The sequence below is a fragment of the Myxocyprinus asiaticus genome, chromosome 10, assembly GCF_019703515.2.
Source record: "Myxocyprinus asiaticus isolate MX2 ecotype Aquarium Trade chromosome 10, UBuf_Myxa_2, whole genome shotgun sequence".
NCBI classification, from domain to species: Eukaryota; Metazoa; Chordata; class Actinopteri; order Cypriniformes; family Catostomidae; genus Myxocyprinus; species Myxocyprinus asiaticus.
The window spans coordinates 34,028,222-34,042,479 of record NC_059353.1 but is presented as its reverse complement, the minus strand read 5'-3'; the positions used below and the strand labels follow the sequence as shown (position 1 = coordinate 34,042,479).

The 14,258-nt window shown below is 39.6% G+C and overlaps 1 protein-coding gene across 15 annotated transcripts in view; it reads left to right on the top strand.

Annotated features, from left to right (window-relative positions):
* Window positions 1–2,526: 2,526 nt before the first annotated feature.
* The window catches only part of caska (calcium/calmodulin-dependent serine protein kinase a), a 262,378-nt gene continuing 250,646 nt past the window's right edge, over window positions 2,527–14,258 (top strand). For 8 of the 15 annotated variants that reach the window (XM_051707921.1, XM_051707931.1, XM_051707928.1 and 5 more), the window contains exon 1: window positions 2,528–3,172. In XM_051707921.1, the coding sequence (XP_051563881.1) occupies window positions 3,114–3,172 (59 nt within the window). In that variant the 5' untranslated portion in view covers window positions 2,528–3,113. Of the gene's footprint in view, window positions 3,173–9,409; window positions 11,480–14,258 lie in introns of those variants that run through there. The other 7 variants (XM_051707922.1, XM_051707920.1, XM_051707929.1 and 4 more) reach the window with 4 other exon arrangements.

Sequence of the window (14,258 nt, the reverse complement as noted above, 5' to 3'; positions counted from 1 at the left end):
AAGAGATTACTTTGCATTTTATTGCCATTTGTTTCATTTCATATTTAGTCCTTTCAGATGGAAAACAATTTTACGACACAGAAAAGCACATTATAGTACACATATAAAACAAATAACCATTAATTCTTATGAAGGCTATATATGGTAATACAAGATAACGTGTTAACGTGAACATTACTACATTCATATGAGCTATAAAATGCTTAAGAGTTTATTGCATATTATGTATTAGTTTATTAGAGTAATTATTAAGTATGAACAATTTTCATAGTAGCCCAATGAAAGCAACATTAATGAGACCTATTAATTTAAATACATATTTAACATCAGTTTACCATGGTCCTAGTAGTGTACTTTACACAATGCCAGCAAGAAACACCCTGATATACATTTTGTAAGTTCAAGTGGGACTTTGGATAAAACAGCCAATATTTATTTTTTTAATGGAAAAAATATACTTCTTACACATTTTACATGTGTACTGTATATAAATGTAAATATATATAAATTTTAGAGACCGCGTCTCTAATATTTTTTTTTTTATATATATTTAAGGTTATGTTTTGCGGAATGTCCTAAGAATTGCTCATACATTCAGAAACACTATCTTACAAATAAAAAATATGATTTTAGTGACAGATTATTAAAAATTAGGCCTAACCACATTTGGGATAATGCAAAGGTAAGGCAACATAGCACATCATAGCAAGAATAGTACTGTAGTAGACAGGCATAAGGTAATAACAATTGAACCTTGTTGAGAATAAAGCTATGGGAATCTTCCTCTTGATTATGTGTTTTGTTAAGCCACATTATGAGTTTGGTGACTTTTGGGACCAAGAGCTGTGGTGGAGGGCACTGCACAACCTTCACATGTATCAGTACGTCTGGAACCTTTCATACTCCAACTGAAACACAACTGTGCCAGTCAAGATTGTGCTGCATGGAACATTTGCCTTGTTTTGGGATACGTTTTCTGTAATATATAACCAAGTTCATGTGCTCAGCTGTAGAGGTCGGCGAAACATCGGTTTTGCCGATTAATCGGTTCCGATAACAGATTTCTGGAAATATCAGTTATCTGCAAAAATTCACACCGATAGTTTTCCCCTGTTGCGTCCAGTGCTGGAGCGGCTGGGAAGGGTCCGCTGTTGTTTTACAGTATGAGAGCGGCCTCTAGAGGCTAAATAACTTCACTGATGCCTTGTGGTGTTTGGGGGGGTCCTTCAAAAATTCACAGTATGCCCACCTCTTCGGACACTACTACACCACTGGTTACATCGTATTTTTATTGACAGATTGGTAAAGTATAAATAACATCACATCAATAATTAAAATGGGAGGGCTACAAATAAACATTCAAAATCCACAAAACACTGCAAATAACCCGCCTGGGCAATTGTATTTTATGTTTATCTAAAGTTGATGTTTTAGACACCTGCAGCAGAAGAGAAAATTAAAGTATACGGTCCATGGGCCATTTGCATACATTGCACATTCGTCTATTTTCCAAACATAAGCTATACATGTTTCCATAGTCTATTTTCACCTGGTACACCGACTCATCCACTCACAGCTTTCCATGAGGCTGTGTTCTTATTTATGTCTCAAAGAAATGTTATATGCCAGGAGGGAAATTCAGCAACAGCGAGTACATTCATCTCCATGTTGTTTTTGACAACATAAAAGCTAAGTGTCGTGATTGGTTGCGAATAAATTTAGCTCTTATTGGTCAGTGACAAATGGCAACTGCGGAAAGATACAATATTTTTATCTTGCACGGTGTGCGCTGCAAGCAGTCGTTTCTCAGGTTTCTCGTGAACGAGCTTGGAAAGCGGCGCCGCTTTGACTGCCGCCTCTGTTTTGCTGCCTGCCGCCTCTCTCTCACTGAAAATGAATTTCCGTGACTGCGTCCCGTGTAAAACCGCCTTTAAGGTGCTTTATGCAACCGGGCCCTGGTCACCATTCACTTGCATTGTAAGGACCAACACAGAGGAGATATTCTTCCAGAAATCTTTGTTTGTGTTCTGCAGAAGAAAGAAAGACATACACATCTAGGATGGCATGAGGGTGAGTAAATGATGAGATAATTTTCATTTTTGGGTGAACTATCCCTTTAAGCCAATAAAGTAGTTTGAAATAAAGTCTCAATATACTCTTCAAAACATTTTAGTTTATAAATACGTGCACATAGTGCACACTTTCCATAATCGGGCAGTATAGCCAAGCTAATAAGTAAGTAAAAGGTTTCCAAAAGCTGTTTAATTTGATAAACGCTTCGCATTGAGAACCTCAGTAACACCACAGAAGAAACTGTTACTTTGGCTGACAAACTCTCAGATACCTGGTCGTGATTCTGACTCAAGCCGTCGTGCTGCGCTATGAAGGTATTCCGGAATACAAACGTCCTGCCGGAGCCATTATGGAGTGAGGCAATCCAGTTTCATAACCTTGAGTGGGAGGAGTTTGGGTTTTCTGCAAACTGAGAGCAGCAGCGCTGGAGTTAACGACGAGGGAGAACTGTTCGCCAACGGCGGCGAAGCGAACAGGGGACAGCCAGCGCGAGCGAGCAAAGGAGAAGCCCTGCGCGTGGGTAGAATGAGTAGGATCAACTGAACTGCGCACTTTAATAACAGCCTACGTTTTTATCCCAGAAACGGTGTGAACTTAGTTTTTGGGGTTCGACAGAGTCGGGTTTATTAGTCAAACGTTTTAGACGATTTAACCCACATGGTTCCGTGACTTCAAAAGCGATTATTGTGGAGTTGTTTATATCGTTTGAATTACCTCATCCTCGAGTGGGGGGATTAAGGGGGCCGAGAGAGAGAGAGAGAGAGAGAGAGAGAAGGTGGGGCAGAGTGAGTCGAGCGCTCACTACTGTCCGCCCGATACAACCGAACCACCAACGGATAATTTTGCTAAAACCGACAGGAGTAAATCATTGTATGCTTATCGGAATTAGGAGAGAGATAACAGCGGCTGTCATCTTTTCCTTTACCGTTCATTCCAGGCACTCTGAAGTATCTACGCTGTTGGGCGCCGTAATCCTCTGATATTTACCATTTGGTCGGATTTTTTGGAGGGGAGTGTAAATTCCCCGGTCTTGTTGGACGATGGCCGACGACGACGTGCTCTTTGAAGATGTTTACGAGCTGTGCGAGGTCATTGGCAAGTAAGTGTCACGGTTTGCTCACTTTGATAATGATATGGAAAATGTTAATTTGTAACTCGAGATGTGTCTTTCTGCATTTTGTGTCTCGTGTCAGGATACAATAGTTGTCACTGCATTAGACTGTTGTGGTGCAGTGCTGCTATTGAACACATGACAGTCACATTTAGTCGTAACTCTTCAAAAACTAAACGTTAGCTCACGCAGGAGCAATGGGAGTGGTGTATGTGGTCAGAGATGAGAGAAGTCTGTACTTTGAGCATTCATGCAGGTAGATGGCCATTCAAGACATTACTGGCTTTATTTATTGACCGTCTACACAAGAGAAGCATTTATGCACAACCCCCATTATTCCTGTCTTTGTTTTATTATAATCAGCTGATCAGTGATGATATCTGCAAATGACTGACGGATTAACTGAGTTACATAAATTTTGTTATGGAGACCAAGGTGTCACCTGGCTTTTAGATGCTGTCAAGAAAATAATATCAGGTTTATGCTTGCAGTATTTCTTGGTTTTGGGCAGGGTCAGAAATTAAAGGGGGACTCAAGACAAAAATGCCACCAAAAGTGACAAAAATACCCCCAAAATTCAAAATGTGTGGGCAAAAAATGCCATCATAAAGAATTCCTCTGTTTTTAATTTGTCTGATGTAGTTCTTAATATTCTGTTCTAGGCCTAATTTTACTTGCAAGAGGTATATTCTTAGCCTGATTATTCAAATGGAGAACTAAATGTTAGTAAAAATGTACTAAATGTATGTATTTGAAATAAAAGGATGAAATGCAGAAATGGTTTTATGTTTAAATGAAATATGCCCTCATAAAAGTACCAGTTCTGACACTGGTTGAGGGTATGTGAATGGCCATTATTGATGGCCACTGCATATCCTTTGCATTGTGTGGTCAGTGTTGGATGTAACATGAGTTCTGGCTATTATGAATTTATTTTATTTTTTTTAAATATAAGGTTATGTTTTACGGAATGTCCTAAGAGTTGCTCATACATTCAGAAACACTATCTTACAAGTAAGAAGTATGATTTTAGTGACAGATCATTAAAAATTAGGCCTAACAACATTTGGGATAATGCAAAGGTAAGGCAACATAGCATATCATAGCAAGAATAGTACTGTAGTAGACAGGCATAAGGTAATAACAATTGAACCTTGTTGAGAATAAAGCTATGGGAATCTTCCTCTTGATTATGTGTTTTGTTAAGCCACATTACGAGTTTGTTGACTTTTGAGGCTGAGCGATGTGGTGGAGGGCACTGCACAACCTTCACATGTATCAGCAAGTCTGGAACCTTTCATACTCCAACTGAAACACAACTGTGCCAGTCAAGATTGTGCTGCATGGAACATTTGCCTTGTTTTGGGATGCGCTTTCTGTAATATATAACCAAGTTCATGTGCTCAGCTGCCACTCTATGCAGTTGTTTAAATGTTTTGCTATTGTAAATGCTGGATTTTCAATTTAAAGACAATAATGCAAGTGCATTTCAATTTCAATATCTATATATATTTTTCATATCATTCAATTTTGAATTTCCAAGTTGTCAGAAGAAGAAGAAAAAAGTCTAAGCAGTCAAAATAGTCTATACAAAACTGCATTTGTGGCCCAGAGACAGCCAAATTGGTGTCTTAGGGATCATCTACCAAAATAATAAAATATTTTATATGATCGCCAGTTTATCAATCAAGTGCATTTGGAAATGAATGTTAAAAGATCATCTGTTCGTTTTGAAGCATAACGACAAAATATGATTTTTACATTAAAATTATTTTTGTATTTTGTTCCTTTTAGATAGCAAGTATGGGGCATAGAGGCCCTTGTGACTGAGGAATGATACTGTGTGTGGGGGGGGGGGGGGGGTTCAGGGGTATCCCCTGAGAGAAATGAATGGACCATTTTTATATTTTCATTGAAGTAAGAGACTAGGCTACAAACTAGTAATTTTATTCTCTTTTCTTGTCATCTATGCCAGAGATGACATCTGATTAATTTCACAAAATTAGAACAGAAATCTATTTGTTTATTATTAAAGGCTCGTAATATGCTGATATATAAAGCTAAATTTAGAAGGAAAAAACGTTATGATCTAATGGCATTCTGGAACCACATTAACTTATGCAGCGCCTGATATCTACTCACATGCGGGGAAAAGAGGCAATGCGTGCAGAGCGGGACAGGGCATGTAAGAAGCGTGTTTGGTACTAGAGAATAATATTCAAGAATACAGTGCAGAAAGATCAGATCTGGTGTACACAGCACTGTTGTTTTGTCGTGCTGCTCACTAGAGACGATGAGAGGGCACAACCGTCATCATGATGTCTTGTGGTCTTGCGACATGCACCTGAACTTCTAGATGTGGATTTTTTGTTGCGTGATAAATATCGAGATCGTTTTATCGCCCTAAGTTACCACCCTGCTGAAACATCTTGTTTTGAAATCTGTGTGTTCGTAACGTCATGAGACATTACTCATTTGTATTTATACGTCCCACAACATGCATCATCGCACCCTTGGCCCCCGCCCACTGGCGTTCAGTTAGAGAGAGCAGGACAGACGGTTCCTAACTATTCCTGAACACCAAAGGGGACCCATTTGGATTATTTTTAATTATTTTTGTACATAAACATGTACTACACAGATGTCTTTAATCACTGTTATGTATCTAGCCGCTTATAATAGACGCGGTGTCAAGTTCAGCTCTGAAGAGGAGAAACCATTCTCTTTCATTCAACTGCTCTGCATCTTGTTGTTTTGAGCACGAACGTGTCATGGATGCGTTCTTTTGCACATCTGCACTGTTTTTTTTTTTTTATATTAACAATTTTTATTGATTCCATTCAATAAATTACATAAACATCACAGAAAATGCAGAATCAAATTATACAAATAAACCCTTCCCACCGAATACCCCCACCCGACACAAACATTCACCCCAGTGGTCATAAATATAAAAAAAAAAAAAAAATCAAATTGCACACACATATTTAAACCTAAAGATCCCTCTCCACTACCCCTCCACGAAAGCCTTCAAAAAACACCAAATATCTGACCCATTTCCTATCAAATAACTCCAGATTTCCCAGCCTTCTATAGATCCCTTCCTCAAAGGCCGCAACCCTCCCCATCTCCGAGCACCACTCATGAAATGAGGGTGCTCCAACCGACCTCCAACCCCTTAAAATAACCTGTCTGGCGATCATGACGCTCGTTAGGACCCAACTCTTTATGTGTCGATTCTCAACGTCGATGACCACCCCATCGCCCAAAATACAGAGTCTGGGGCAAAGTGAAAGCCGAGTGCCCAATACATCACATGTAAGACTCTGAACTTTCAAACAAAACTCCTGGATCTCAACACACCCCCAAAAAACATGAGCTATGTCTCCAACCTCTGATTGACATCGCCAGCAGGTGGGTGTGTCTTTAAGACCAAGCCTATACAATCTGGAGGGGGTCCAATAAAATCGATGTAAAATCTTAAATTGCATAAGGCGAACCCTTGCATCTCTAGATGCAGACTTTACATTTTTTAGGATCCTAGCCCACACCCCCTCCTCCAATGTCGTTGGAGTGTTGCGTGCCACTCCCAAAAACAGTGCAGAGTAGGTGGCGCAGCTGTAAATACCTATAAAACTGAGATCTGGGAATGCCAAAATGTTGAACCAAATTTTCAAAAGGTCTCAATACTCCACTCTCATATAGGTCACCAAGTGCATTAACTCCCCTCACAATCCAATCTGACCAACAAAAAGGGGACTTATTAATACATAGTTTAGGGTTCAGCCATATGCTCGAGGCTACGTTTAAATAAGTATCAGAATTAAACACTCTGGACACTTTTGTCCATATCGAGTGCAAATGCAAAATAACGGGGTGCGACTTAACCTCTCTAGCTAATTTAATCGAAAGGCTTTGCAGTGGCGAGATAGGGGCAAGAACTTCCTTTTCAATACATAACCAGGGAGGGGCTCTCTCAGGTGGAAGCGACCAGTGAGCCAAATATCTAAGACCGAATGCATAATAATAAAACAAAATCTTGGGTAGGCCTAACCCGCCTTTGTCAATCGGCCTATGTAACTTATTGAAATTTAACCTGGGACGCTTACCATTCCAAATGAAGGACTTTGCTTTGCTATCAAATTGCTTGAAATAAGAGAGGGGGACATCTACAGGGGGAGACTGCAGTAAGTAATTGAATTTTGGAATACAATTCATTTTAATAACATTAACCTTCCCAATCATAGATAAATGTAATGAAGCCCACCTGCCCACATCACTCAAAAACCGTTTTATTAAGGGGTCAAAATTCACTCTAACTAAATCACACAAATTTGCTGGAAATAAAATACCCAAATACTTAATGCCCTGTTTGGGCCACTGGAAAGCACCCGGCTGGAAAGCCGTTATTGGAAAGTACGCTGTCAGAGCCAAAGCCTCGGATTTAGACCAGTTGACTCTATATCCTGAAAATTTAGAAAAGGAGTTAATAATTCTGTGGAGGCAGGGCATAGATCTACTGGGGTCAGAGACAAATAATAAAATATCATCTGCGTAAAGCAGAAGCTTATGCGACACACCTCCCGCCACCACCCCTGGAAAATCATCCTCCTTTCTTATCGCGGCTGCTAATGGTTCCAGGGCAAGACAGAACAATAATGGGGAAAGAGGGCAACCCTGCCGGGTGCCCCTATCCAGAGTAAAATAATCTGAAATTAATCCATTTGTTTGTACCGCCGGTACTGGGTGTCTATAAAGTAACTTAATCCATCCAATAAACATACTCCCCAACCCATATATTTCCAAAACCTTAAAATTATAATCCCATTTTACCATATCAAATGCCTTTTCGGTGTCAAGTGAGATGGCAGTGACCGGAGATTGATCATTCACTACTGACCACATGATATTGATGAGACGCCTAATGTTATCAGAAGAGCTACGGCCTCGAATAAACCCCACCTGATCTATATGTATATGAGATGTCATAATTTAATAGATTAGCCAGAATTTTTGACAACATTTTTACATCTAACTGGATCAGGGAAATTGGATGGTAACTTTTACACTCACTTGGATCTTTGTCCTTTTTAAGAATCAGACTGATCCGGGCTTGTGTCATGATTGGCGGAAGCTTTCCGTTCTTTAATGATTCAGTATAAACTTCTGTAGGGCTTTACTGGTGGTTTAGATCAGTGTTACACTTCTAACAAAAGTGGAGCCAGTTCTGTAGCATAAGATTTGAAAAACTCAGCAGCAAAGCCGTCAGGCCCCAGAGACTTGCCAGTAGGTACGGCCTTAATAACCTCGCCAAGCTCCTCCAAGATTATCTCAGAATCAAGAGAATTTTTTTGCTCAGTCGTCAGTTTAGGGAGATCTAATGGTTCCACAAAGTTTGTAATATCTTCATCAGTAGACGAAGACATGGAACTATAAAGATCAAGATAGAATTCTTTAAAAGCATTAATAATATAAATGGCCGAGGTAAATATTTCACCACCAGCAGATTTCACTGAGGGAATGGTAGAAAAAGACTCTCTCTGCTTTATATATCTAGCCAAAAGTTTTCCTGCTTTGTCCCCGACTCAAAGTATGACTGTCTTGCCGTGAATAACCAAAACTCCACTTTCTGCGACAAAATAGTATTATATCTCTGTTTCAATCGAGTCAATTCTCTGAGGCCATCAGACGACATTCGGTGCTTCAGCTCTGCTTCGGCATTTTTAATATTTCCTTCCAACTCCACGAGTTCTCGTGCTTTGGATTTTTTGATGAATGAGGCGTACTGTATGATCCAACCCCTAAGAACTGCCTTAAGTGCCTCCCAAGCCACGCCCGCAGTGGATACTGAGGACCAGTTGGTCTCCATATAAACATTGATTTCAGTCTTTAACATTTGTTGGAATTCAGGATTTTGCAAAAGGGACACATTAAGGTGCCAACTATATGATTTCTTTTTCTCTATATGTGGCAACACCTCTAAACTCACCAGGGCGTGATCTGAGACTAAGATGTTTCCAATTGAGCAATCAACAACAGATGAAATGAGGGATTTGGATATCAAAAAAATAAAAAATAAAATCTATTCTGGAATAAATCTTATGGACTGATGAAAAAAATGTATAGTCCCTACCAGATGGGTTCAAAAGTCTCCAAATATCTATAAGACCCAGATTTTTACACATCCTGTGAAGCGTCAGTGTTGCTCTAGGGGGCTTACACACTTTTGCTTCACTATGATCAAGGACTGAGTACATCAAAAGATTAAAGTCTCCTCCCAATATTATATCATGAGGGGTGCCAGCGGCTTGCAACATCCCTTCAAGATAAAAAAAAAAGCCCTGATCATCAGCGTTAGGTGCGAAAATATTAGCCAAAATCAACCTTTGCCCCTGAATTTCAGATAAAACAATAATGACTCCCTTGCTCTTACTTGAGCCAACACTAAAAAAAAAAAATGTCCACCCCATATCTTCCCAAATTATTCCGCTTCCTGCGGAGAAATTTGTGTTTCTTGAAGAAACACTATATCATATTTCTTACGTGTAAGAAAAGTAATAACTTTCCTTCTTTTTATGGGGTGCCCCAACCCATTCACATTCCATGTGGAGAGAGATAGTACACTCATATTAACAACTGACATATTGATATGATAATAATAAATAAACTGTGTCAAAAACAAAATTATACAGACCACATTCCCCATTAGTGAAACAATCAAACCCCGAACTTCCCCCGAACAAAAAAAAAAAGAAAAGAAAAACTTGCACATTAACCTCGCACACGAGAGCACCAACCGGCGACAATCCCATTAAACTCAAAAGGTCCATGAACGCCCACGAGCCCCCACGACAACTTTGCCATCGGATTGCTCAATTTGTGAGGCAAAATTACATAACAGAAAATACTTTGTAAAATAACCCCCAGCCAAAAGGAAGAATGAACACAGAACATGTAGATTAATTCACAGAACTGTTTTAAAGGTGTAATCATCCACAAAATAAATTTCAGCTGATATAAAACCGTTCAGTTTCACGGATAGACAAATTAATGTTCAGTGAGCCGACTGTTATGAGTTCAGCGGATGACGTAATCATTACAGTGTCCCGTAAACGGAACAAGCTCCAGCCATTAGGCGGAGCCAACACAAAAAGAAATAAAACCAACATCCCGTTTCCCCGGATGGTCAAGTCAATTCACTCTGAGGCCGCATAAAACTATATATACCATGACTTACTCAATCCGTCAACTTTATAAAAGACATCCTTTGTGTGAGCATGTAGACATTTTGCGGTCATCCGTAGTGTCCACACTCAAACTGGCCAGGAACTTCCATGCAAAAGTAATCTTCCGTCAATGCAAAAGCTTCTTTAAGGAAAGTGTTATTCACAAAACAAGCTCCAGCCGCTAGGCGGAGCCAATGCAAAAAGAAACCAAAATGTCGCCCAGCTTCCTCAAGAGTAAGTACAGCGAGTCGACCCACTCACATGAGAAACATCCAATGGTTTACTCATCCATTGATTCAATAAAAGACATTGCTTGATTGGGACGTAAATACTTTGCGACCAACCTTCGTTTCTATTCTCAGTTTGGCTGGAAACATCAGAGCAAACGAGATCTTTCGCTGGTGTAAGAGTTTCTTACATTCCTTGAACCGTTCGCGTTTCTCTCGTCGAACTCGCAAAGTCAGGGAACAAGAAAATATTATGGTTCTTCCAAAAAAACTTTCCTTTGCTCCTCGCCTGGCACAAAACGAGATCTTTATCAGATGACCTCAGAAATTTGGCCAGAATCGATCGGGGCCTATTTCCCTCAGCAGATCTCCGAGCAGGGACTCCGTGAGCTCGCTCGATTTCCAGCTTGTGGCCTGATGTGTTGAGCAGACTCGGGAAGAACTCGTCTAGGAATTCACCATATCTCTGCCCTCCTCATGCTCAGGAATTCCAACAATTCTGATGTTATTCCTGCGGCTTCTATTCTCAAGATCTTCAAGCTTTTCAAGGAGATGTTCCAAATCAACTTTGGTCGCAGGCGGATTAGTGGTTAATTCCCTCTCTGAAGACTCCGAATAATCGATTAGTTTCTCAGCATCCAACACTCTTGTAACTAACTCAGAGAATTTTATTTCCATCGCCGTAATCGATCAACGTATTACAGCGAGATCCTCCCACTCAGCAAGAACCTTCGTCATCATCACCGATATGTTGGACAACTGACACTGGATTCCTTCTCCCGCCGCGCAATCCAAATCGAGTCCCCGGTCTGTAGGTCTGTCGGTGCTTTCATCCTGAACACGTAAGTGTCTTTTAATGTCTCCAGAGCCCGATGATTTTGACTTCTTTGCCATGTTTTACCTCAAAGAGCAAATGTGTAACTGGGTGTATCGAGTTTCACCAGATTATAACATAAGAATAATTAAACATTTAGCAAAGTGCGCAGAGCTCGTCGTTCACACGTCTGCTTCTTGCATGGCGCCACGTGACCTCCTCTGCACTGTTTTTAATTGTTGGTGTATCTAAACATGCACTAGATGGACGTTTTTGACCGTTTCAATGTGTTTCCGGCGATGTGCGCCTATGTGTGTGCGCATCATTTTACCATGCTTTGGACTTGTTTCGGCTCATGTCAGCGTGGATTGCTTGAGAACCAGTCATAATATGATTCAAGCTTTGCAAAGGAACTGTTTTTGAAGGATGGAGCAGTTAAAAACACTTGGACCCGTTCGCGGAACCGTAAGTAAACAGTTTCATTCATAACCTTTTCAAATGTCATGACTGTTTTATAGTTTATGGTGCTGAGTGTTAACAGTTGTGCTTGAGAGGAACAGTTTAATATAGTCGGATGCAATGTGTTAGATGTGCGTTATGGGTGAGCTTTGTTAGTTCTCTTCTGATTGAGTTTCAAATATGTCTGTATTTGAGGGGCTGCATGATGTTAGCCAATCATAACAGTGGGCGTTTACATGGAGACGCTGAGGCCAAAACTGAGCATTTCAGACAGGGCCAGAGACAGGGTGGAAAATTATTATAAGTATATTAAAAAACTATGACTGTTTTGGTGCAAAAAAACTTTAATAACATCAGTGGACCTTAGGGATGATAATAAAATTATATAAAAAAAGCATTTTATGACCCCTTTAAACAAACTATATAGGGACGCATTATATACATTTGGGCCCTGATTTATGTTCCACGGAGGTACAAAGATCTCCTATAAACTAAAGTAAGTTCAGGTAAAAGATGCCCTGCCTCGATGCAATAGGGGGTAGAATAGCTTTTGACCAATAGTAGTATTTTGTTTACAAGGCCTATACTCCTTTGATTCGCCATGGAATTACCCATTGTTTACCACAATGATATATACACACACACACAAGCTCAAATCCTTTTTGTCTGTCTATGTGGCTTGTCGCAGTTTGAGTGATCCACTTTCTTGTACAATGCCCACCCTAAGGCCTCATGCTGGTGTTTGGAGGTAAAAAGGAAAGAAGATGCTGTCCATTATCATATACACTCCCACTGCTTGCCACTGCTTCTGTCCCTAGGCCAAGTTTTATGAGCTCAATAAAGATGTGTTTGTGACTATATGTGTCTGTGTTAGGGATGTGCGCTACGACTAATTTGACTGTCGTTTAAACTGAAGTTTTGTAACCGACTAGTCTAAAGAGAAAACCAACCTTCAGAAAACAGTAAAAAAAACGCGACCCATTTAAAATACTTAATCTATTCCAAATCCGATGCTAAATTCCACTGAAAAGGGGCATTTATCTGCGACGTGCTCACCTTGAATTGTGATCATTGTACATTACATTTAGAACATGACACACATTCATTGAATACGTTAGCGAATATTTAACAGACATATTTATTGAAAACTATTGAATGAATAGTGCAGGATCAATGGAACAACCATTAAAAGCCTGTTCTAAATGGAAATCACCAAGTAAAAGTTACTTAACATATTAAAACAGTTAGGACGTTGAAAATAATTAACAGGTAGACTAAGCCAAACCTATGAGAGAGAAAAAAAATGTGCTGAAAAGTTGTGCGTATTTCACGACGTGCAGTCGTGCATTAACCATTGATCTAATATGACAGCTGTTCCGTAAAGAACGTTAACCAATAACAGTTACGATGTAAAAAAATAAATAAAAAAAGTAGCTATAGGATAGAAAAAATAGGCCTGTGATGTAGCCTTCAATAAACCTAATGTATTCTAAAAATGACGTGCACACAGAATAAAAGATAGTTTAACACGTTAAGCAGTTGGCACCTCGTTGAAAATAGCCTTCTTAATCAGCAGATTAAAAAAATGGCATACCTAGTCTAAAACAGTTATTTTCTAGGCTACTTACTCAAAAGCATAATTTTTTTGATGAGCAAAATTAACCCGTCGACATGGTCTGGTGAAAGACGGGACTTAACTCACCTGAGGCGGCTATCCTGCACTTGAAAAAGCCCACTCAGAGTTAGAATAACGTACAAGCATTCACAGATTTAAAGAAGACTCAAATGTGAAAACATCACACTTTCAAACATTTGGAAAGCTGATTCCCGCACCACCAAAGTGATTTCATAACTACTTTGTTGAGTTTGCTTGTCTAGCGAGAGGACATTTTCCTGCGCACGCCGCGAGAGAGAGAGGAAAGAAGCACGTGCAGCCTGAGGTGAAATTAAACTCTATATCTGCTCCAGAAATCCTCTTTTTAAATAATATTTGTATTATTAATTCTATTTAAAATATGTAACATTAATATGACAGTAATTTAAGTGCAGCCTCTGTAAAAATATAAAGCCAAACGTAAATGTGTAAAAATTATTATCAGTTTAATGGGGGGAAATATTAACCAACTAGTAATTCCAGTGTCGACTAGCAGCATCAGAACCGTTTAGTCGACTAGTTGACTAGTTTCGCACATCCCTAGTCTGTGTGTGTGTGGAATGCTGCTGTGTTTATATCTGTTATTATATATGGCACATATTGCTAATATAGTACAGGACAAAGGGTCAAGATGAATGACCAAGCCATTCTGCAGTGCCATATTTCACTGTTACATTGTCTCTGGCCTCTTGGC